General features: G+C 38.9%; 1 protein-coding gene and 1 long non-coding RNA gene across 6 annotated transcripts in view; one reads left to right on the top strand and one right to left on the bottom strand.

The window, feature by feature from the left end:
- LOC123379138 overlaps positions 1-24,896 on the top strand; it is a 49,381-nt gene that overhangs the window by 3,307 nt on the left and 21,178 nt on the right. The window contains exon 2 of the long non-coding RNA XR_006583165.1: positions 3,565-3,716. This is a non-coding gene — a long non-coding RNA (uncharacterized LOC123379138). The remainder of the gene's footprint in view (positions 1-3,564; positions 3,717-24,896) is intronic.
- ARHGAP15 (Rho GTPase activating protein 15) overlaps positions 20,656-24,896 on the bottom strand; it is a 615,977-nt gene continuing 611,736 nt past the window's right edge. For all 5 annotated transcript variants that reach the window (XM_045033724.1, XM_045033723.1, XM_045033725.1 and 2 more), the window contains one exon: positions 20,656-21,019. In XM_045033724.1, the coding sequence (XP_044889659.1) occupies positions 20,836-21,019 (184 nt within the window). In that variant the 3' untranslated portion in view covers positions 20,656-20,835. The remainder of the gene's footprint in view (positions 21,020-24,896) is intronic.

Below are 24,896 nucleotides of genomic sequence, written 5' to 3'. Positions count from 1 at the left end.
CCCTCTCCCCTTCCTATCACAATTTTCACAGACTTTTAGTAACCCAGACCACCCATTTTCCACCCATTTTCTATTGGCCTCACACTGTCTAGGTCTTCTTGCTCCTTGTGATCATTTTCTCACCTGGTTTCATCCATAGATACATCCGTGACCTTTCTATCAACGGCAACTGCCTCACCTTCAAAATCTTAAGTCATCATCTGCCCACCATCTCCTATGTTCCAGCTGATTTGATAAATTACACCTAGGGAAGCAATTTTTTTAAAACACCATTTCACTGACCAAATAGATCACCCCTTTCCTTTACCTTTACCCAGTTTAGAACCAATTAGATATAAAGATCCCCTGTCAACCAGATTGCTCCTATCATCCTCCATCATACTAGGATGGCAAATCAACCCTGATGCAAACCAAAGGTTCATCTTCTCGTCTCCCTGTTTATTCATTCATTCACTTACTTATTCATTTGTTCACCCAACAACATTTTATGGAGTATCCACCCTACTCAGGACCAGAGATAGAGCAGTGAACAAAAGAAACAAAGCTCCTTGCCTTCATGAACCTTACAATCGACACTGCTAGATTTCCCTAAAGACTCTTTCCCCCATTCTCTTAAAGACGTTTTCCTTCATTTTTTTCTTGCTTAAAATATACTACATGCTCTACCCACCCCCTAATTCCTAACTGATGACCTTGTCTAATGGCCACTGAAAAAAATGGAAGCAATTAGAAATAGACTTCCTTATGCTTCCACCACTCAACATACAATCCCAACTTTTGTATATCCATCTGTCTTCCTTCTTGGGAACATGGAAGAAAAAAATATATAATGCTTTTATACACACACACACACACACACACACACACTTATATGTATGAACACATATACACACATATGTGTGTGTGTATATATGTGTGTGTGTATATATGTGTGTGTGTGTGTATATATATATATATATATATAGACATATACTCTCTCCTGATGCCTTCCTAAGGACTTAATTTCTGCAGTTGTTCTCCCCCTGCATCACCAATTTCCCTTTTCACATTAATAAAAACCTCTAATAAGCACACAGTCCCTTGTCCTTCATGCATCTTCTACCTTTACAGGAAAATTTCTCTAAAAATCATCTACTTGACATTCTATTTGTCAAGGTCTTCACCTCCTGTGCACTCTTTGAGCTCTTTGTTGGATCTCATCTTCTCTACTCCATTAAAAATATCTTTGTCATAAAGTGCACCTAGGTGGCTCAGTTGGTTGAGTGTCTGACTCTTGATTTCAACTCAGGTCATGATCTTACAGTTTGTGGGTTCGAGCCCCATGACAGGGTCTGCTCTGGTAGCGTGGGGGCTGCTTGGGACTCTCTGTCTCCCTCTCCTTCTGCCCCTCCCCCCTCCAAATAAATAAACATTTAAAAAATATATCCTTTCATGAACCACATCCTTCTTTAATTTCCTTGATAAAAGATTTCCCAGGGTTTCTGCTTATCTTTTTGGTTATTCTTTTTCAGCCCCCCCCCTTTTATTTTTCCAATGCCTCCTTCTCTCTTATTCCTTTTCTGAATGTTGGAACCTCCCAGGATTACTCTGGGCCATTTTATCTTCATCATTCTGCTCTAGCTAAGTGACCTCATCTAGTTCCATGGCTTTAAATAATACTTACAAACTAATATTTATAACCCAGATATTAACCTCACCCACGAGGTCCAAATGCTTATTGACTACTCAAGATGTCCCCTTGGATGGGTACTGGCATCTAGTCATCTACTGTTTCCCTTGACTAAGCTATTTTCTTTCTCCCTCATTTCAATAAATGGCACTGACATCCGGCATCTTAGATCTAGGAATCCTCTTCGACTCCTCCCTCTTCTTCATCCTCTAGAGTCAATTCACCAATGTGTCTTTCTGATGATATCTCCAGGAGGTATTTCAAATCTCTTTTTTTTTTTTCAGCCCCACTACAACTGTCTTTGTCCACACCATCATTATTTCTTGTTTGCTCTACTGGGAAAGTGCTCTGATCGGTCTCAGGGTTTCCATTCTTACATTCTTCTAGTCCATACTCTGTCCGGAAGCTGCAATGATCAGTTAAACTTCCATATCGATCATGTAGCTGCCTTGGTTACAATGATCCTAGGCTGGAGTATCACTTAGACTAAAACCTGCCTTATAATTCCCCACAAAACTTTATCCTTTCTCTTTGGCATCATTAAATAAGGGTTTTTTTTTTCCTTTTTTCACTACATTCCCACAGTATTGCTGCCTTTTCTGTGTCATAAACAGGTGAGTGGGCTGGTTTATGCACTTTCTGTTGCCTTTGCATGGAATGCTCATCCTTGGTCTCATCACATTTTGCCTCCTTCTCATTTGTTCCTAAGATTTCCATTCAACTGGAACCATTCCTCAGAAGAGCCTTCTTTGACCACCCAATCTAAAAGTAGATATCTCCTCACCATTCCTCTTATCCTCACATATTGTCTTCACTTCTGACAGAAGTTATCACAAGCCAAGATTATGTTGTTTATTTATTTGACTGTATGTTGTCCATCTCTTCCAGTAGACTATTAGCTACTTGACTGGGTGGTGTGTGTGTGTGTGTGTGTGGGGGGGGGTCTCTTTAAAATCCGAGTTAATTTATTCTGTATCCTCATTACTTAAAATAGTGCCTTTCCCATGCAAGACTTGAAATAAATATAGGTTGAATGAACTAATGAATCATAATTAGTAATGCCCCTGAGGCACTCACAGGTAGGATGAGACATGCCTACAAAAAGTCAGAGAACAAGAATAAATCTGAAATGGTTATTGCATGGCCTGAGGAGCCTGGTGAAAAGTATTGGGTTTAATTTTTCCTTCTTTTCAGCAGAATTCTCTTGTTTTTAAAAATTAATTACTTTACAGCATTTAATATGAGTGAACTACATCTATATGTACCAGCATGCCCAGATCTTAAAAACAAAATAAAAGTGAAAAAGTAAGTTTCAGAATGATACATAGAGTATCTATGTATAAAATGCAAAACTACATAATGCATATATTGTTTATGTATGGAACTTATGTGGTAAAAGTAGAAGACGTGGACTTTCTAGAAGGAGCCATGCAATATTCATTATAACGGTTACTTCTGAGATGGGAAGAAAATGGGATTCAAGCAGGGAACAAAGGAGACTTCGGTTTTATCTGCAAAGTTTCATTTCTTTGATTTAAAAAGTCTGAAGCAAATTTGACAAAGTGCTAACATTCTGCAGTTGGGTGGGTTGATGCATGTTTATTATATTTTTCTTTATAATTGCTGTACTTTAAACATTAAAAAAAACTTAGTTAAGGGCTTTATGTACCTGTGGTCTGAGGGAAACTTAACGATTTGATTCATAAAATATAATGTCCTTATATTTAAATCAGGGGTTAACTAATCCAATTTGGCATCTATCTTTATGATTCGTGGGTGGGCTCCCTTCTGCCTGGCGTTTGTGTTTTTGGGTCAGACTGAAGTGGTACAGAATGTGAAAACAGGAGAGAAAACATCTGTGCACTAACGCAAATATTTCTCCTCTGTTCTTGCAGGGTTGGGTTTTTTTCTCCCTCTTGACACAAGAGGGGCAAAACCAACAAATGCCATTTATTGAGGACTTACTACATATTAGGAACTCTGTGCACTATCTCATCAAGATTCATAGCAACTCTTCAAAGTGGATATTATCACCCCTGCTTTACAGGTGAGAAGACTATGACTTTGGGGTGACTCATGCCACGCCTCACAGCCAGTAGATGACAGAGGTGCAAGTCAAAGCCAAGTTTATTTGACCCAAAGCTTGTGGCTTTTCTATTCTACAACTTTGCCTATGGCTCTTTGACCACAAAATGTCTCTTTAACTTCTAGATTTTTCAGTGCAGACTTTGCTTTGAATTTAAAAGCTGCCTTCCTTTTACTAATATATTTGGACACTGATCTATACCTTTCATGAGAGATATATTCAAACTTAACTGAGTTTCAACTGAGACCTGTAGTCATGTTATTTAGTACCAAGCATCCCTGCTACAGAATGGAATTTCATGGATGAAAAATAGGGTAAAAACAGAATCAAAATTTTATTTTATTTACACACACACATGTAGGTGTAGTTGTGTGTGTGTGTGTGTGTGTGTGTGTGTGTGTGTGTCTGTGTGAGAGTGTGTCTTAAGAGAGTTTGGCAAAAGATATCCAGTGAAAGTGGAGAAAATATGAAGTTCAAATAAGTAATATGAAGAACTTATCAAGGATCAGCTTTGTGAAGTAGTCAAAATTTATGTTTCTCACCATCTATTTCATTTTTTCTCCCCACAAATGTTTAGAGCAGTGTTTCTGCCATAAATTTGCTGAGTGAGTGGTATACGTTTTGATACCCTTCACCCACGCGGAACCCTGCCCCTTAACTCACTCATCTGCCACAGCACTGGGTTTCCTATGTTGGTCTGGAGTACCAGAACCTAGCCTCCAGTATCCTCCTAGGTACCACCACCAGTATCTCTCACCGAACTGACATTCTGTTAAAGATGAATCAGCTTTGTTGCTTGGTCAGAAAAGCAAATCTGGGCCACTGTGTTAATTGATGTAAAATGCCCAATACACTACTAACTGTAATAAGTAATCCATTTGTATTTCAAAAGGTCTTCTTCATTTACCCCCACATGGTGACTGTGTGTGAATTTCAGGCATAGTGCCATAAAAATAAGGAAAATGTTTTAGGGGAAATGATCTTTCTATGTGTCTCAAAGCAGATATATTGCTGCCTTTTCTCTCTGTGTTCTAATTCTGGTATTCAGACCATCAGGTTGGATACTGTCAGGCTACTGAGAAATGTGTCAAATTGCTTTTTCTGGAAGTATGTAGATAGTATTTTGTCTTTCAGTGCTGATTGGGAATAGATGTTTCTGTAATGAAGGCAGATAAAGAACATAATTTAGAGATAAATAAAAATAGACAAGAAAGGATTCTTTTAAGTTGTAGTCATGATATTGAAATTATAAGAGAAACATTTTTTAAGTTGAAAAAATTATGAACTTGGATCAATGGAAAAAAATTTATATTAACATATTTAGATGCATGTTTTCTCTCATTTACTGCTGAGACATCATTTTGTGCAATTCATTGGAATATCAATGGGCAGGCTTTAAAACATACATGTATTGGCCAGAATAACAGTGATAATCAGAGCAACCATAACACCACAGGCTTTTTCAAAAACTTCCTTGGGATTTTGAAGAATTTAACAGATAACAGAAAGTCAATTTCATGGATATAGAGGGCAGTTCTAGAAGTCACTTTGTGCTCACCTGGGGAAGTGGATTTACTTGTAGAAGTTTTAAATAACTCATCTAAGGGGAAAAGGAGAGATTAGGTCACATGAAGGGAAATTTCTGACATTAAATATTTCTCCTTCGTGACCCTTCTTTTTTATTTCTTCATTGATATATCTGAGGGTTACCTCATGGTGGGGTTACAGATATATCCTCAGACCCCAGATTTACTTATAAAGGTAAGTAAGGCTCCTCTCTATTAAGTTAGAATGTACTTGGTCCTGTTAACTTTGGTCCATTAGAATAATTTCTGGTTGCCTCTATTGCTTCTTTAGGTACCAAATCCCTTTTGACAGCAGGGGTCATGAGTAGCCTGGCTCACAAAAACAGATATATCTTTTATACTTTTACATATTCTATGAGTTGACTGGATGGTTGGGTGGGATAAATAGTGAAAAGCTACTTTTATCTGATAGAGTTTTATTTTACCTTTAGTGTAATTTCTAGATGTTATGAACAGCGTAACAGTAGGTTTCAGGTATCTTTCTTTTTTTGATTTTTTACTTGCAGTTGAAATGAGATGATGTCTGGGATTGACTCTAAAATATTCAAGGAAAGTAAGTGGCAGATAGATGAAATAAGCTTAGAAAAATGTTGGTACTTGTTACAACTAGGAAATGAATACTTGGAGCTTTATTATACTGCTTCATTTACTTTTGAGTATGTATAAAATTTTTTTTCTGCATTTTTTAGTGGGAATTCTTCTATAAAAATTTTTCTTCATCAACTATTTGCTTCTGCCAAAATACTATTCATGTAGAGTGTCAGATGAGTATGTATTACACATATATATTCATATAAATACTCATTTTCTTTATACATGAATTTTCAGAACCTTGCTTTGTTTTATGAGGGTGTTTTTTTGTTTTTTGGTTTTTGGGTTTTTTTGGTAAGCAAGGAAGTTTTGTTTTGTTTTGTTTTTGCTAGTATTATTGCCTAGATTTTAAAAAGTATATTTGATACCTTTCAATCCATTGCAATTATGATAAATTTGGGGCTTTGTATTACTGTCTCAGGTCAGTGGGAGTCTCTTCAAATTGGCTGTCACGTCTTTTTGATATGATCACATTAGTCTTTCGTGGCTTTCTTGTCTTTTGGAACAACAGGCTGCTACAGACTTATCCGGTGCATTTTCTGTCCAAGACCTAGAATCTGTTATCTCTCCGAGTTCAGGGCGTTTTATCTAAGCCCAGAAGGTATCTGCCAGCTCTACCTGTAAGGGACACTGTGAAGTAAGGTTACCTTGTGATAGTATCGGTTAGCAGAAATTCAGTGGGAAGGTTTCTTTGGATGATATCAATGCTGCCAGACATCATTTTTCATTCTTGTGGATGGGGATGTGGCCATTCTTTTCACAGATACCACTTATTGTTCTAGGAAGTCCATACCGTCCAGCTATCTCTTTTTAACTTGCTCAAGACTTATTTTGGCTTACAAACATGTATCCTGCTGGGCTCCATATGTATTAGGTTCAGTGGGCCCCAGTCGTTGCCCTTGGAATCTTTCCAGTGCCCAAACTTGTCCTTAGAATGATTGGCTTTGAAGTTAGTATTAGTAAAGACACACTCTTCCAGTCAGTGTCTAACTTAGACAGTCAAAATCAAACATCAGCATCATCGCCTTCACCGACAAACTTGTCTTGTTAGCTTTTCTGGAGTGATAGTGATTGCTGAAACAATGGTTACCAATTAGTGCACACTTCCATTCTAGGGGCTTTGCACACACAATCTCATAATCTCACTCAATCCTCATTCGCAGTCCTCTGAGTGGGTATTACTGCCCCCATTTTACAGGGGAGCACACTGAGGCTTAGGAAGATCATATGACTCCTTCAAGGAGCTGAGGGCCCCACAGAGGACTCTGAATCCAAAGCTGGTGCTTGTAACTGTTTAATACTTCCTCTACTGCACAGAAACGGCAGATCTGCAAAGAAATATGACATGGTTTTTCTTCTCAAGGAGTTGATAATCCTAATTGAAGAAAGGATAGTTACAGAAAAACATAAAGAAGCATATGAAAAGACACATGTAATTGTTTCCCATCCAACTCACTCCCCAGTGCTGTCAGATTAATTTTACTAAAATGTTTTTGCTCCATTCCCACCCCCCCCCCCCCCCCCCCGCTTAAAACTTCAGAGGTTCCCCACTGCCCACAGGATAAAGTCCAACTTGCTTGCTTGGCATTTCAGGGCTTCCAAAATTTGGCCCTTACCTATTTTCTCATGTGTGAAATTCCACTGTGAAGTTGGCTAGTGAACCAGGTGTCTAAGCCAAAGGACACGTCTGCTGTCTATGGTTTTGTGTCCTAGAAATGTTGTCACATAAGGGCATCTAAGTTTTACTTAGTTCCACGTTTAAAAAGATAATCCATAAAGGATGTAAAGTCAACTATCCCTCTGACCCCTCATTCGTTGTAATTCTCCACTGTAGCCAAACAGGTCTGATCCCCCCAGTGCATCTTTCTATGGGAAAGATTGGATTTTACTCATGTTACACCCTTGACCTGACCCCTTTCTTCTTGACTTGACTTTCCCTCATGAGCCATGGGTATTTTGGAGTCTCTTCTGACTTCTTCAGGCCCTTGTTTAACATGGGCCATTTGAAGTTCCTTGGATCTTATTTTTTGTGTCAGTGACCATGTAAAGTCTTATATTGCCACCAGAAACATATTTAAAATTATATTTGAGGCTTTTCTAATTATGAAAGTGACAAATGCTCAAAGAAAAAACTTGGGGATATGCCAGGCATAATGCAAGAAAATTAATTACCGATAATCTCACACCCAAGGAGAACCATCATGGATATTCTGTTGTGTGTATGCATATTACAGTATATATAACAATAATGGCATTATTCTGTACCTGTGATTTCATTACCTATTTTTTCTCTTAGCAAAACTTCTCTTGTCAATAGTACTCATATACAATAGATTTCAAAAGTCTCCATAATATCTCATCATATAAATTTCCCTTGTTTAATTATTCAATTTGGTATTACTATATATTTATATTGTATTACTTTCTATTATATATATATTATCTATATATATCTCTTATATCTATCTATATTTATATTGTATTATTTTTTATTACTTGATGAAGTAACTATATTTTAGAATTCTTATCTTTTTAATATGAAGGAACTAAGAGTATTTGTCTAAACATGGACATACCTGGTTCGAAACTACCTCCTAGCTGTATTCCCTTGGGCAATGATAAAACCTCTTTAAAGCTTACATTTCTTCATCTTTGAAATAATCATTACATCACTTCTATATCACAGTCCTGTTGCAGGATAATTGGCACATGTTTATTATGATTTATCTATTTTTTTTTTTTTTTTGCCTCATGTCTTTGCATCTATGACTAGATCTTAAATCCCTTAAGTGAAAAGCTTTGTCTCATGGGGCTTGTGTTTGTTGTCCTCATGTCTGTCGCATTGTATTATACGTAATTGGTGGTTTACAGCTGTTTGCTAAAAATCCTGTCAATGAGGCCTTGGTATTCCCCGAATGTCCACTGTGTGAGAAGTTACTGTTAGCAATAGTCCCATGCAAATCCAAAACTTTTTTTCTTTTTCTTTTTTTTTTTTTTTTGAGATCTAAAGACTTTAAACTTCTCTCTGCTCATCCAAATGTTTATTTTTGGTGCTAATGTTAGTTTTGTAACATCCCGGCTTCCCTCTGTATTCTTTACATTCCAGTCATTATCATTTTCATTGATTGGCCTGCTTAGTTACAGATTGCATTTAAATGGAAGTGTTTGGGGAGATCTATCCTACCCTCATGTGATGGTATTTCTAGGGCACTAATGCATGGCGGTGTGAAACACATCTTTGGCTGAGCTAGCCAGTTCAAAAGCCAGCTTCACAGCAGAATTTCACACATGCAAATGAACCATTGTGATCCTGGTCATGAAAATTCATGGAATAGTGGCTAGTTCAGTGTGGATGACCTGTCAATTTGGCAGCCAATCATTTAGTTAAACATCCAAATTACTGGCCAGTTACTCAGTCTAAAGCTAGTCTTCCTGCGTGTTACTGGGTTCTATGTAATCCTATTAAAAGCAATGACATTTCCTTTGATTTGTGGCAGCTAATGGTGTAGAAGTACCATGCAGGCACAGGGCATGTGTCTGGCACAGTTTAAATGTGAGCATTGTGAGAATAGACTGTTTATATGACTATTGGATTTATTCTTAAAAGACTAAACATCCTCCATTGAATAACAAGCAAAGTATCTTAATTTCATGGGTGCCCCTAATTACTATTTGCATCAATTTTAAAAGGGAGGTCCTTGAAAGATGGAATCATCATTTTTTGATGCGTACTAATTGATTTTGTTGGATCTATATTTCACTCCTTGGACCAGCTTGCCCTGTCAGGCATTCAGACAGAAAGCCATGAAGACTCCTCAGGGGCTGGTAGAGCTTGGGATTCAGTTGAACGTGACCCATCTGAGGTTTAATTCAGACATAGGACAGTAGTGCTAATAAGCTGGGAAGTGAATCTAGAGCAGTAATTCCCAATTGCAGACCTTCTTGAGAATGTGATGAGCACTCTAGACTTCAATTCCAGAAAAATTCACCAAAAACTCCAAGAGTTCACATATCTGCTAAAGCCCAGGGGTCCACGAAACCATAAATCCTAGGTTAAAATTCTGGCACTGGGTATGAGTGTGTGGCCCAGAAATAAAGAGAGACAGAGAAGAAACACAGAGATAGAAAAAGACAAGGAGAGAGAGGCACACAGATAAACACAGGCAGAGAGAGATTAAGAGATGGCAAGTAGATATAACTCTTAGCGTAACAATTTTTCAATCTTGTGCTCAATTAGATTCTAATAAACGCTTTGTAATGTTCATGCTCCTGGGTTCTTCTGCCGAATAAAGTCTCTCCTGTGAGAGATGCAACACATTCCACACCTGAGGATTTTCAACAGTGTTGAGAAACTCTGCAGAGAAACAGATTTCATTTTGAAGGCAGATATGTAGGCTGTTTGAAGATACAGTATTTTAGGTTAAAGGACCATTTGGCTTATAAATGAAAAAGCCTCTTGTATATACTGAAGACCATTGATAGGATAATTGTACTAAAAATACTGCTGATTAGGAAGCTTTATGTCTTATACTTTTCAAAGAGGTTTTATATCTGTGATCGTATTTTATTTTCTCAATAGCCATGTTAGGTAGGGGAGAAATTGCTATACGTATTTTAAATTTAAGGAAATGGAAACAGATGTGTATAGAGACTTTCCTGGAATCACAGTTACTCAATAAAAAAAGTGAACTCTAGAAACCAGATCCCCAGCTTTGATTCGAGTTTGAATCCATACATCCCTGCTGATAGTAACATCCATATAACCAGTACAAATCCTTTTGCTTCCAAAAGAGAAATATATGAATTGAAAATAATGCTCTTAAAATGGGACAAAATAACAGAATCATAGAAATTTGGAATGTAGGGGCACCTGGGTGGTTCAGTCTGTTAAGCATCTGACTCTTGGTATCAGCCCACGTTGTGATCTTGTGGTCGTGAGATAAAGCCCCATGCTGGGCTCTGTGCTGAGCATGGAGCCTGCTTGGGATTCTGTCTCTCTCTCTCTCTCTCTCTCCCTCTCTCTCTCTCTCTCTCTCTCTGCTCCTCTCCTAATCACAATCTCTCTCTCTCTCTCTCAAAATAAGCAAATATTAAAAAATTTTCAAATGCAGGTGACTTTATAGATGAATGATAATCTGATCTACCCAGGGTGAAAAGGGAGACCTGACCCAGAGTGCTGAAGGGACTCAAGCAGGCCCTTTAGCTGGCCTTGCTGGGATGTGCAGGGGAGACAGAGCTTAATACAAGCTGGCCTTGGGGTGTGCAGGGGAGAATGATTTGGCAACAAATTTGAAAAATTAAGTCATATCCAGTTCTCTTCTTGGACTATGCTTGGAAAGTTTAACATTTCAAGGAGTGTTTCTCAGAAATAGTTTTTATAGGGTAATGCATAGTTCCATACATTCTGGTGGCCTGAGAAACTTAATATGGCTATAAGGAAATATGACAGATTGATTGCTTTGCTTCTCAAGCTATAACAGAGATTCCTACGCTGGAATAGGCTAGAATAGGTAATATACATATCAAAGATGGATATATAATATGCACATATACATCTACATATACCCACATTCATATACACACATGCATGTGTGTGTGTGTATATATATATACATATATATATATATATTAGGTCTTCGGGTTATTTAAACACTTCTCATTAATAACTTGCTTTTTTGGAATTATTTAGTTATGCAAGATATCACCATATTCAGTATTTTTTTTAATAATAAACATGTCTAGTCAAAGAAGGCATTAATGAAGCAATTCCCCAAATAAAACAGTCCATGATATCTGAGTTGCAGCAGAGAGAGAGTGTGGTCTTTGTAGTCTAATCAAGATCACAAGACTTGTTTTGAGCGCCTGTCATCTTTAATTTTACGGCACTTCATTTCAGAGTAGCACTGCCAGGGTCACATGCAATTAAAACACAGGCAAGATTTGTCTTGTGAAATCTTAACATAAAAAGTAATGTGTTACTCCATTTTAACTTTTCTACTGAACTCTGTGAACTCACTAATTACTTTTCCCCCCTCTTGTCACCTTTTTGATATGACATGTATTTTATAGAGGAGATAGAAGTTTGGAATTTTTTTTTATATTATGCATACGATTGAGGATAACAAAATTAAACCAAGAGAAAAAAGGAATGTGTTTTTCAGAAATACTTTTTTTTCTTTTTAGAAATATCTGAGTAATCCAGCTTCAATTACAAGGAGCCTCATAGATCAAATTCTAGGAAATAACTGTTAATCTGCTTAACTAGGGCAGGTAGAAGTGTAATAACAGACCACAGATTTTATAGAGGCCAGGATGGGGAGCTGGAGTTTATTCTCTGGGGTGCGGGCAAAGGGGCTTTTATGTGATTGGCTGTGAAAAGCGTTAAAAGCCAGTGCCGACGTGGAGATGAGGAGTGTGAGGAGGGCTGTTCCATCTTAGTGATCAGTAAATTGCATAGACCCTTATTAACCTTATTGATAAGGAGCTTAGGGAAGTCCCATTCAGGCCGCAATATATTCTTTTTGTTCTCCTGTCTCTGCGTTTGCAATCCCAGCCTCTCTGGATAGCCTTTATAGGGCACCTCGAAATTCAGCGTGAGTGGCTGAGCCTTAAGTTAGAGCACAGGGAGGGCGAGTGGAGCCAGCCTGTGCACGGGGCAGGGGGCTCAGAGCCCGTGTCACTGGTGCTGGGGACACCTGGAGAATGTTTGAAAATTTTGTGCTTAAAGAATCTTTTATATTGCTTCTCTTTCAATGCAGCTGGGGTCTGTAGGGATCTGGGGATTATTTTTGATACCTGTCGAAAAGAGTTATGTCTACACCGATTTTCCATCCCTCACTACTAATTAACCTTATTGTATACAGGAAACAGTCTATTTAATACCTGCATTCTTTCTGTAATGCCAAGTAAAATGAAATCCAGTGTGAAATCTAGTTAGCGTTTGCCTTTTTGAAGTCATTTTTAAGTTTCCAGTTTTAGTGACTGTGACCTCAGAACTGATAGCTAGAAAAATGGTGAGCCCGAACCAATTTTGGCTTCAATTGTATCCTTCACCCCTTCCAACTTAAAAGCTGCTTTTCACCTGGACTTCTGAGGAGACCGAGGAAGGGGACATCCTGAGCGGCACCATGTTTCCCTAGAGCCTTCCATGCTGACCTCTTGCGGGAGTTCTGAGCCTTCCCTTCGTAGCCATAGGCTGGCCCCTACTCCATTGACCCTGTTTCTCTCCGCAGCAGCTGAACACCTCTGTCCCCTTCCTTTCAATCAGGGAGGCTCCAATTTGATACATCATGACAAAATTGTGCAGCGGCAATGCAGATAGATGCTGAAGGAGAGGAAAGAATCTGAGCCCAGGGTTAAAATGCTGAAGGAAATCCCATTGGTGGAATGTTTGCAAGGGAAAAAAAGGTAGGGTCTAGCAATAAAGAGCAGAAATTAAACTGTGTAAAATGTCACCAAATGATGTGGAAAAATCCACACGTCCTCAAGTATGCTTCACAATATGGACTTAGAACACATTTTGCTAGTGATGTGAGAATGGTTAGCACAAGTCCTGCTCTTAAAATGTGAGTGTGTGTGTGTGTGTGTGTCTCAAGTAAACCTGTCAGCTTAAATGGTGCCAGAGGAAAGTGAGGATTTTTCAGGCCAATGCTTTGTATTTGCCAGATTTCTTGGCTTTTGAGATTTTCGTATACTGGTCAGAAAGCCTATGCTCTATAGCATTTATCTAACACATAAACCTTACATTCGACTGTGCAGGGAAGGTGAGTGGGAGATGCTGCTGGGTGTTACAGATGCTTGGACTTTCCAGATCTGAAGCCAGGTCGTCAGAATTTGCTGTTGGGCTTGCATGAGCTAGGTTAGTGAATTTCACTGCCTCCTTGCTGCTGAGCTGTAGGGTAGTATTTCTTGGGGACTTAGACCTCAAGAGAGGTTGTTGAAGGGGTATCTGTTTGGTGACCTTTTATAGGTGGGACTAGGGATCGGTACAAACCCCAGTGATCTGAGACTACATTTAATTTGCCTTGGCTAGTTGATAGGAAACTCGATGGTGGATCATATTTGTATTTAACGTGGCTTCTGGGTGTTTGTCTTGGTTCACTCATCCAAGTGTAGACTGAGCAGAAACTATAGGCTAGTGTCACCCCTCTCCCTCACTGCTTTCCTGATTGAATGAGGCATGTTCTATAGAATCCAGATGATTGCTTAAGAATTTCATGGACCCTACATGCTTCATGTATAAGAGAGCAAAACTCAGCTAGATAAATCTATAAGGTGTGTGTGTGTGTGTGTGTGTATGTGTGTGTGTATTCTTCTGCCAGATCTCTCACCAAGGCAGCTAGACATTTTCATTTTGACAACACCACTAAACGAAAGTGTCATCTTTTTGTACAAGATGTTCACTGTATTCTCATCATTTGGATGATTCAGGATCACTCTCCGGCAGCAAGAGGCATAGTGTGTCTTAATGCCTGACTCTTTTTTAATTATAGTTAAGAAAAAGATTGTCGGAGACTTATTTTTTTCATATTGCACAGGACCTCTAAAGGGCCAGATTTAATTTCAGTACAATATTAGGCAGTATGAGGTGATCAAGGATAAAAGGACATTGACAAATATGACCCAAGGCAGGACAAGATGATGTAATATAGAGTAGAGGCACCTACACCGGTACTTTTAGAGATGTGGGCAAAGAGGTGTCCATGCTGTCCCCTGTACCATGCAGTAAAATGGTCAGTACAATGTCCATAATGCATGTAGGAAGATGAAATGATATGTAAATATTAAAGGTATGATAGAAATAACATGAATGAGATTTCACCGTAACAACAAAGGTACTCTGCATTTCTTTGGGGAAAATTCATAATATCCCTCTTGTTCTTCTACGAAAATTAGTATGAAAACAAAAGCCTCCTCGTGTGTTGTAACAAGAGAGTGACCATGTACCTGCATAAAGAGTATAAATATTTGGGGTGTTTATGTGCTTCTTTTCTTCAGTTCCTTTTCTTAACGGAGTCAGCATATGGTAGAACAGTGAAGGCGGGGGCCTCTGGAGCCATATTATTTAGATTCAAATACTAACCTGACACTTACTAACTGCATGAAGTTGGGTAACTCCATTATTTTTCCCCTCAGTTTCCTCAAGTATAAATCAGGGATAATAATAGTACCACCCTCCATAGAGCTGTGAAGATTAAATAAAACAATATATATGTAAAGTGCAGTTCCTTGCACATAGCAAGCATTCAATAAATGTTAGTTAATCAAAATTAGTTTCCGCAGAACTAATTTCTCTTTGTGGTCCCTGGGGTGGCCTGAGGAACAATATTGCTCCAAAAGAAAGGAGGGAGAAATCAGAGCCAGGTGAGATAGAAATGACCCTTTGATCATCAGGAGTTATACCGGAAGCAGAAGTTGGTAGCACATATACTTATGTGACTTGGGTACGACTTGGTCAAAATGTCTTCGGGTAGTTACTGTCAAATGACAAATCATTGCCAGAACACCAGAATCAGCCCCTACCCTATAATTCAGCTGGAAATGGTGCTGCATAATAACAAATGATTTGCACTTACCTGCCATAATTAAGAGATGGTAGGGGAACTCAGAAGTTCAGTCGGATGCTCCATAATATTAATGACCATATCTGCTGCCACTGTCTGAACTCAGACCTGCCTTAGGAGTACTACTGCAATAATTTTCTGTCTGGCAATGGTGTCTATAATTTCTCCCTGCTTCAAACTGTCCCCATCAAGGGCCAGGAGAATCTTTACAGGACTGGTAGTCACTTCCCTGCTAACCAATCTTCAGGTCTCAAAAAGCAACTATAGACTTAGTATACTGCCTCTTGGTATGGCATTCAAGGCTTTTTTAGAGTCTGATCCCGATCTTCTCATTGTCTTTTGTAGTTCATAACACTGTCAATAAGCTGGAGATCTATCATGCATATCCATTAGGAACAACTTAGAGTTTCATGCTATATTACCTGTTTTCATCTCCATCTCATGATTCCATTAGTGTGTCCGAAGAGGCAAGATATGGCAAGTGTTCCATTTTATAGATTGGAAAAGTGAGACCCAGAGAGAGTAAATAATTTGGCCAGGACCTAAAAAGTGAGTTCTCCTAAGTGTTTATTCTGCTCATTTTCCTCTCTCTCGCTTTTCATTTTCTTCTCTTACCCGTTGCTTTGGCTCATTCACATATCTCCACCATTTGCTTCATGCACTACCATTTTTCTGGGGAGCAGGCTTTGCAACATCGGAAGGCTTAACACTGAGTTCGCAAAAGTGGAGAACCTCAGGCTAAGTCTGCTCAGATGTGTTTTATGAGGTGCCCTTAAAAATCAGGTTTCACAGAAGTTCCTGAATTTCTGGCTTGTCATGAAAGATCTGAAGGTCTGGCAACATTGTGCCCACATTCCCACGTAAGCAATGTCGGCTTGAGAAGCCGACCCTTCTGGCCAGGGGTTGTCTTGACTTTTCCCCAGCTGCTATCACTTCATAATGCCTTAAGCGTGCTCTTTACGCACTTATATTACCCGCCTGGCCCTAGTAACATCTGAGTTTGCAACTCTTGGCGTAAAGAAAAAGAAAAAAAAATATCCATTTTCTACAGATAAGATGAAACACTTTAATGGAAGAAATAGTATGTGATTATTATGTCTGAAGAAAGTCTTTGTTTTTTGGTATTAAGATTTTAGTTTCCCAAGGAGAGTGTTGATATTGTTTTGGTTTTCTTTCTTATTTTTGACAACAGAGCAATGTGACCCAGAACTCTTAGTGACAGTCCTTTTGGATGAAAATCTTTGCAGGGCCTTTTAATTAGGAATTGACAGGGTGATTAACTTATAATTCACAAAAATAAATGTGGAAAAGAGAAGTACAGGTCAATTTCTAGCTGTGTTAAACTGTAAGGACAGCAGCATTGGCAAGTGATTGTTCCTTTTTAACAGCTTTTCTAATTTTTCTTAATTGGATCCTTTGTTTTCTAATTGGATAGGGAGAACTATCATATGGCTTTCAATTACTAGCTGTGGCATGGTGATCCTGTCCTGTGGCACACGCTATGTAAAGTCACATTCTCAACATATAGGATGAAATAAATACCGTCTCCACAAAGTTTTTTGTGTGAGTATGGAAGAGGGGCAATCATCCTTGTCCTGGGTGGGTAAATCCATGTGGCAATGGGATGTACCAACTGGCTTGCTTTTCCACGGAGACTGGTTTGGACTTGGGTTTCCACTCTATAGGCTAAGTTATAGATTATAATTTGTTAAAATATTTAGTCATCATAATAGAGAGATGCTCCTAAAGATACAAGATTATCATTGCCTGATAGAAAATGCTACAAAGTGCACACACACATACATACACACAGGAGAAAATGCCAGTGTCCTCAAGGTAGTTTGTTTCTTCTGTCCATTGGTGAATTCAGACATCGTTTTATTTTTTAATATTTATTTATTTATTTGAGAGAGCATGAGTGGGGTGGGTGTGCAGAGACAGAGAGGGTCCCAAGCAGGCTCTGTGCTGACCATAGAGAGCCTGATGCGGGGCTGGAACTCAGGAACTGTGAGATCATGATCTGAGCCAAAGTCAGATACTCAACCGGCTGAGCCACCCAGCTCCCCCTAGAGATTCTTTTCTTTCTTTCTTTTTTTTTTTTGAAAGAAAGTTTTCTATGGCTTTCTTATTTTACAGCTCCCACTGGATCTCTTCTGCCTACAGTATACGTATTTTACCATGTTCTATATCTGACCCCAGCATCTTTCTCCAGCTCCATCTTGCAAATTTGCTAGGCATGCACTTCATCCTCTGTTCACTGAGCTTCTCTCATTTCCTTGGAGATAGTGAGTCTTTTAGAAGCCTGTTCATGCCATTTCTGCTTCCTAGTATGTTTTCTACATTTTTCTTGGGTTAATCTTATTCACCGGTCAAGATTAGATTAAGTTACCTTCCCAGTGAAGGTTTACTTGACTCTTCCCAGGTGCAATTTGTTATTTAGATCTCTGTCAACCACTGAACTTTGTTAATATCTCTGTTACTGGTTTCTGCTTGTCCATTCATTCAAAGATACTTATTTAGCATCTCTATGTATAGGTGATGACCCCTGGGGCTACATGGTTATTAAGATGGCTGAGGTCCCTGATCTTAGATTAACCTTTAGATGAGTTTTCTCTCTTACTGGACTCTGGAATTTACAGAGGGTAGGAATTTGCCTTATTTTATATTTGCATCGCAACTGCCTAGACTTGCACCTGGCTCAGAGTGCTTATGTCATTAAGAGTGTTCATTTTTTTAATGTTTTCTTGACAAAGAATATTGATCAGTTTTATAAAATCTAACTCTTTAGTGGGTCAACCTAGTATAACTACCGTCTTGGCTTTTAAATTTGGAATAGTTGATGAAGCACCTGGGTGGCTCAGTCGGTTGAGCGTCAGACTTCAGCTCAGGTCATGATCTCACAGTTTGTGAGTTCGAGCCCTGTATCGGGCTCTGTGCTGACAGCTCAGAGCCTGGAGTCTGCTTCGGATTCTGTGTCTCCCACTCTGTCTGCCTCTTCCCCACTCATGCTCTCTCTCTCTCTCTCAAAAATAAATTAACATTAAGAAAAAAAAATTTAACTTGGAATAGTTGATATGATCATCATTACTGTCTTTGGGATGTTCTGGAATCTAATGACCTTTTGGTATAACCCTTTGCATGCCGTTAGTGTGTACAAATCAGATCCTCTCATGGGTGCTTTGGCTCAGTACTGTGGAATGGTCTTATTCCAGAGAGGAAATACAGTCTTTGATGAAATGCCCTTAGCAGGCAGGGACAGGACACAGCTGGGGTTTGAATCAGGCTAAATCCCATCCGATTGAAAATCAAGAAGCTGGTGCTTTCGAAGATTATAAATCTGGAAAGTAGCAGAGACGAGGGGCTATGAGTCCCTGCTGAAAGCAGGTAATGCCACTTCTCTTTGGCTGTTAGTGCTGCTTCTTTCTGGCTGATGCTCCCAGAGTAACTTTAAAGATGGACACAGGAAGGGATAGGATTTCAATGCTGGAACTACTCAACCCACTCTTCCCCATTCAAAAAGAGAAGTAATTAAAATCTTGGAGAAGATGTAATTCAGAATATGGAATGTCATGGAAATGAGGAAGACTTGAAATAGAATGCCAGAAACTCTTGTGTCATGTTTCCATGTTTTTCTGAAAGGCTTAAGTACAACTTTACATATAAGAGCTTAAGGCTGGCAAGTTTATCATACTGTTACCAGTGACTTTAGGTCATGGGATTCGGCCTCATGTGACTTGCCTTGGCTTTGTGGTATGTGTATACATCCCACTTGATGAAACCACTCTTCAGCCTTTATTGTGGTTGCTTCTCTGTTCTTGGCCATGAGCTGACTTAGTGGCGCCATGGCCAAGATGAAGACATTCAAAGAGGAGCAAGGTAACTTCTTTCTCAGGCAGCTCTGTGGATGCTGGAGCTGTGCGCACATCTGGCTTTCTCTTGACCAGACTCTCCCCCTGTGCCATATACCCCATCTATGCCGACAGCCTATGCTTCTGAGCTCATTACTCTAAGCGTGTTTGTTTTTGAATCCATACTTCACACATTTTATTTACATGCTTTATTTTTCATTTTATGAACAAATCGATAACTAGGCTTACTCTTCATTGCACTGGATTAGTTTTATTTATTCCTTTTGAATTTGATTAAAAAGCTGTCAAACAAAAGTCTACATTTTTATTGGCAGGATACTTTCACAAAACTGGATATGAGATGTGTTCAGCTAGAACATACTTTTCAAAATAAAACAATGTTTGATATATTCTAGACAGTTATTCTTTTGTTTATCCATGACAACTGAAACTAACCATCAAATGGATAAAGCAATCCAAGTCTAGTCAAGTAATCCTTCAGGCATATGAAAAAAAAAACCTTTTTAAAAAGTTGTTTCTAGATGGATTTAATGTAATTCACCAATAAAGCATCCTCAGAAGCGTAATAAAAATTCTACATAAAATGACATAGCCAGGGCAAAGGAAGATATACAGTTTGATGAAGATTCAAAATGGATGATAACATTAAAAATGAGTGGTCATGAAATTCCTGTATAATATAAAGATCAAAATTCCAGGGCCTTAGTTTTGCTTTTCATTTATAAGACAATATGTTTATGGGACTGCAAATAGTGTGTGTGTGTGTATGTGTGTGTGTGTGTGTGTGTGTGTATAATCTCCAATGGCAAATGTTTTCAAATGTCATTTTTCTTCAAAAACATTGCCATTCAACTTGTTGTATCTGTATATTTCACCATCTAACATTGAGGATAACTGGGCTGTATTTTATATTTGCACATGCAGAAATGTTTCTGAAAGATGAAATATATCTGTTTTAGTGGAGAACCTGATCTCCTTTGTTCATTTAAAAATGATTAATTTCTGACTTCTTTTCTCTGTTGGTATTACTCATGTACAAGTAGGAGTATGGGAACATGCTTGAGGCAGCCAGGGTAGTGAGAAGTCTCACCTGTGTGCGCATATACCCATATTGACAACACTCACTCAACCCACTTACACACCCAATGCCTGGGAGCAGCTTTAAAACTGCCGTTTGGATATGTGTTGTGCTCTGCACATTATTTAACAGTGTGGAGCATGTGTAATGAAGGCCTCGAAGTGCTAGAAGGAACAGGGATGAAGGGGTTAATGTAGAACACATATAGGCAAATATTGTCAACTATTTTATTCAAATGTTTGGAACTTAAACACAAAATTATCACTAAGTTTTCACAAAATGAGGCATCTGTCGCTTGAAAGGCAAAAAATATTTCAGAAATATGTTTACAGAAATGTAAAAATATTAGGCATCGAGACAGATGTGAACATATTCAGTAACTTGTCTTGTCTGTCAGTCTTCCTCTGAGCCGAAGATCTTATTGTACTCACTCAGCATGAGCTCAGCTATCTGGTTTTGGTATACCATATGTACCGCCATGTTCCCCATTTCACCTTCAGCTCTCAGAAGGGTGGGTCCAAATACAATCCCCAGGCTTTGTGTGGACATGAGGTTCTTGGAGGCTTTGGCCACTATCCTGGAGGGGGAAGGGAAAGAGAGAAGATGCCCTGAGTTTGAAGTGAAATTGTGGCTACTTTTGATTTCTAAAAGTCTGTGTTCTTGAATTCTTTTTCTTTTTAAAATTTCAATTTAAAGAAAGAAAGGGCAGTGACTGGCTTTGGTGGGGAATGAAACACAGACAAAACATTTTTCTAGTTCTACAAAAATGGCAACTACCGTAACATTCTTTAGTCTTTTACTCTTTATGCTTTATTATGAAGATAGGACCTATGACTTTGGGGAGAAGGATTCATTGCCTGGTACAACTTTAAAAAAAATTTTTTTTAACGTTTATTTATTTTTGAGAGACAGAGACAGCATGAGAAGGGGAGGGGCAGAGAGAGAGAGAGAAGGAGACCCAGAATATGAAGCAGGCTCTAGGCTCTGAGCTGTGAGCACAGAGCCCAATGCGGGTCTCGAACTCACGAGCCATGAGATCATGACCTGAGCCGAAGTCGGACGCTCAACCGACTGAGCCACCGAGGCGCCCCATAACTTTTTATCCCCATAGTACCTGGACATTGTGAGTGTTCAATAAATGTGGAATGAATGGATAAATAAACAGCAAAAATTACGGTGGGAAGTTTACAAGATTCAGCCTTCAAAATGTTTATAGTCAGGGGTAGTTGGGTAGCTCAGATGGTTAAGCATCTGACTTCAGCTCAAGTCATGATCTGGTGGCTTTTGAATTCGAGCCCCATGTCGGCTCTGTGCTGACAGCTCAGAGCCTGGAGCCTACTTCCGATTCTGTGTCTCCCTGTCTCTCTGCCCCTCCCCTGTTCACATTCTGTCTCTCTGTCTGCCTGTCTCTCTGTCTGTCTCTCAAAACTAAATAAATATTAAAATTTTTTTTGAAAAGTTTATAGTCAATGGAGGAAACAGGTGAGGTGCGCCTATGTAAGAATCCAAGCACAATAAATAAGAACAATATACGCATAGTTGATGATGGAAAGTAGACATAAACCAAAAAATAATAATAAGTTTTTAGTGATTGGAGTAAGAACAGTGTTCCTGACAAATGCTAACTGGAATATGTTTTGTAGAGAAGGTAGGTTCTGAGACATTTAGGTGCATGGCACAATTCTAAGTGTCTATCTTTTTGGCCATCCAATTTAGCTCACACTTCAATAAAATACAGAGTCCTGTAGCATTTGCACAAGAAAAGAGTCCCACTGGAATCAAAGAAATGTTTGCTTGTGTGAGGACTGTATGGGGAGCTGGAATACCTATGAAACATTAGGATGTGGTTTTTATTAATGGTTATGCCTTGCCTGCTTCAACACAGGACTCTTAAAAGGAAAATAAAGCCCCATCCGATGTATTGAGACTTTTAAACAATGATGCTTATTCTTACCATTGGAGCCTACTTCATTTTATATTAAAGTTAGAAAGGGTGCGGTTTTAGTGATGTTAAGGAAATAGGGATAGCATATGGAAGGATAGGGTGCTGAGAAATACTAAACTCTGCACTCTACCAGATCTCCCGACCCAAGGGAAATATGAGTGTTGAGAAGAAAGTGAGGCAAAGGGTCTTTATCGCACGGCAGTCGGGTCTCCATCTCAGGGCCCACTGTAGAACACTGGAATGCTGGACTGGAGAGGATCCTTTGTTTGGTCGTATATAAGAGGAGGCAGGCAGATTTGCTTTATTTGTCTCTTCATAAACTCAGATTGCTGAAGTACCAGTTCTGTGACCAAGAAACCATGCTTTCTCTCTCCTGAATGAAACTGAGAAGGACCCACACCATTACTTTATGAGTCCCCACAGCACAAGTGCATGGCCAAGAAAATGCCCTTGACTTGCTCAACGTGAAAAAATGAAGTGTTGTTCTAAATAATTATATTATCATCTCATTTAATACTCATAATAATTCCATGAGGCACCTCTATTATTAAGCCCATTTTACACATGTAAAGACTGAGGCTGAGAGAGGTGAAGTGCCTGATGGCATACAAAGCTGAGGTTCAAACCCAGGCAGTTTGGTTCCAATGCCTTTGGAAGCATCATCATGGTACGTGTTATGACTCCTATTCTTAAATACTGAGCCAGTTTTTCATTCTGCCATCTTCCATAACATTATAAGATCCTTCCATAAAGGGCCTGGATTTGTATTCCCCACTGCGGAATTGTGATTGACAGCCTGATTCTAGTAGATTTATTGTGGTCAAAATAACTCTCAAATTTCGACTGAATATTAAAGATATCCTGCCTCCCATTTTCACTTTTTTTTCCTGCTTTCAATGGAGAGCATTTATACCTGTGAGCAGCGTTGACTTGGCTACATTCTGGAGAGTGTTCTCATATTTTAGAGTGTCACTGAGTTATCAGAGACTTCAAGTTTAAAGTTTCCTTTGGAATATAAGAAACTCTACCACTTTCTAACTGCATTTACCAAAGTCTGTGAAATGATTTAAACATTCTTCTAACCTGGAGTGGGGACAAATGGAGTGAATGAGCCTTTGCTTCATCTTAATATACCTATTATTAAACTTCAGTTTAAGATCTCTCTTGAGCCTTTCCCAGAGCCTCTTATTATAAAAGTCATTAATAATATTTACCGTAAGGGAAAAACAGACTTTTCTCTTTTGATTTTAAAGTAACACCTTTTTTTGTGATACTCCTTCATTGACTCTCTCACAATTAAAAAAAAGACTCATTAAAAGCAAATATAGAAACATATCTAATCCAGTGAGTACCTATTAGGCAAAAGTTGCCTTAACAACTTTATCCATAGCTGGCACAGATCTAAGTTGATAAGATTTTTCTAGCAGAGAACAGGGCTCAGAGGTAACAGGGCACAGAGAAGGTAGAAAAGAAGCAAGAAAGTATTGAAAGTGTGAAGGCAAACCACTGATATAAGGCATCTTGACCAACAGGGTAGAAGAAAATTAGGACTGGAGTCCAGGGAGACTGGAAGGGGAAAGGGATGATGTGAAGATTGATTAAGGATTGAAGGTATAATTTCCTATTCAATAATAGCTATAATTTTAATAGGTAGAGGCAAAGTGAAATTTGGGATAGTTGGGAGACAGAACTGCATCAGACTTCCAAAAGGTGAGGCTAGAAATCAAGGGAGTTCAAGAGCCCACTATTGGAGAGGGCAGTCAGGGCTCTCAGGAGGGTGCAAGAGTACCCTGGAAGAGGCCTGTAGTATCTGGAGGAACTTGGGTGTGTGGGGGGTGTGTGTGACTCAGCTTTCCAGGGCATACCAGAAAGTTATAGCATGTAGGACATGGGCCATGAGGGGAGAGAAAGAAGGATGAAATGGGGCTAGACTAGTTATCAATTTTTCCAGAGTTCTTCCTATTTTTCCTGCTCAGCCAAAGGCCTGGTCTTTGAATCTAGAGTAGGGCCAAATCTAGAGGAGGAAACCAAGACTGAGTTTAAATAGGGTGGAGAGTAGGAGGCTAGCACTGCATGTCAGAACCCACCTCAAGGAAAGATTTCTCTATCTTAGCCAGTGGGTTATGCAAGAGGACTCCTGTAAGGGATTTCTGCCAATGCATCAGTTTCATAAATTTCTTGGGGACAAATGTTCATTTTGTGCTTTTATGCATGTGTAAATGTGGAGCATTCATTCCATCTCAAACTTGTATCCTTTCTGTCCATTTCTCTGCACACTTTCTACTTGATATTAATAGAACCAGCTTTAACGTATGAGTGCTTTAGCTTTAAAATAATCTTGTTATCAGTAGATTTTACTAAACGACGCATAGTTTTGTTTTCTTGTTACAGCTGCGTTATTGCAGGTTAAATTTCCTTAACAGCTTGGAGTTCTCTCCTAATTTTGGAAAATTAAGTTACTTGGAGTAACTTTTAGAAAAATCGAATGTAGTTAAGGAAGAAAGTTAAT

This window comes from Felis catus, chromosome C1 (genome assembly GCF_018350175.1).
Source record: "Felis catus isolate Fca126 chromosome C1, F.catus_Fca126_mat1.0, whole genome shotgun sequence".
In the NCBI taxonomy this organism is placed as follows: domain Eukaryota; kingdom Metazoa; phylum Chordata; class Mammalia; order Carnivora; family Felidae; genus Felis; species Felis catus.
This window is presented reverse-complemented; position numbering and strand designations above follow the sequence as displayed.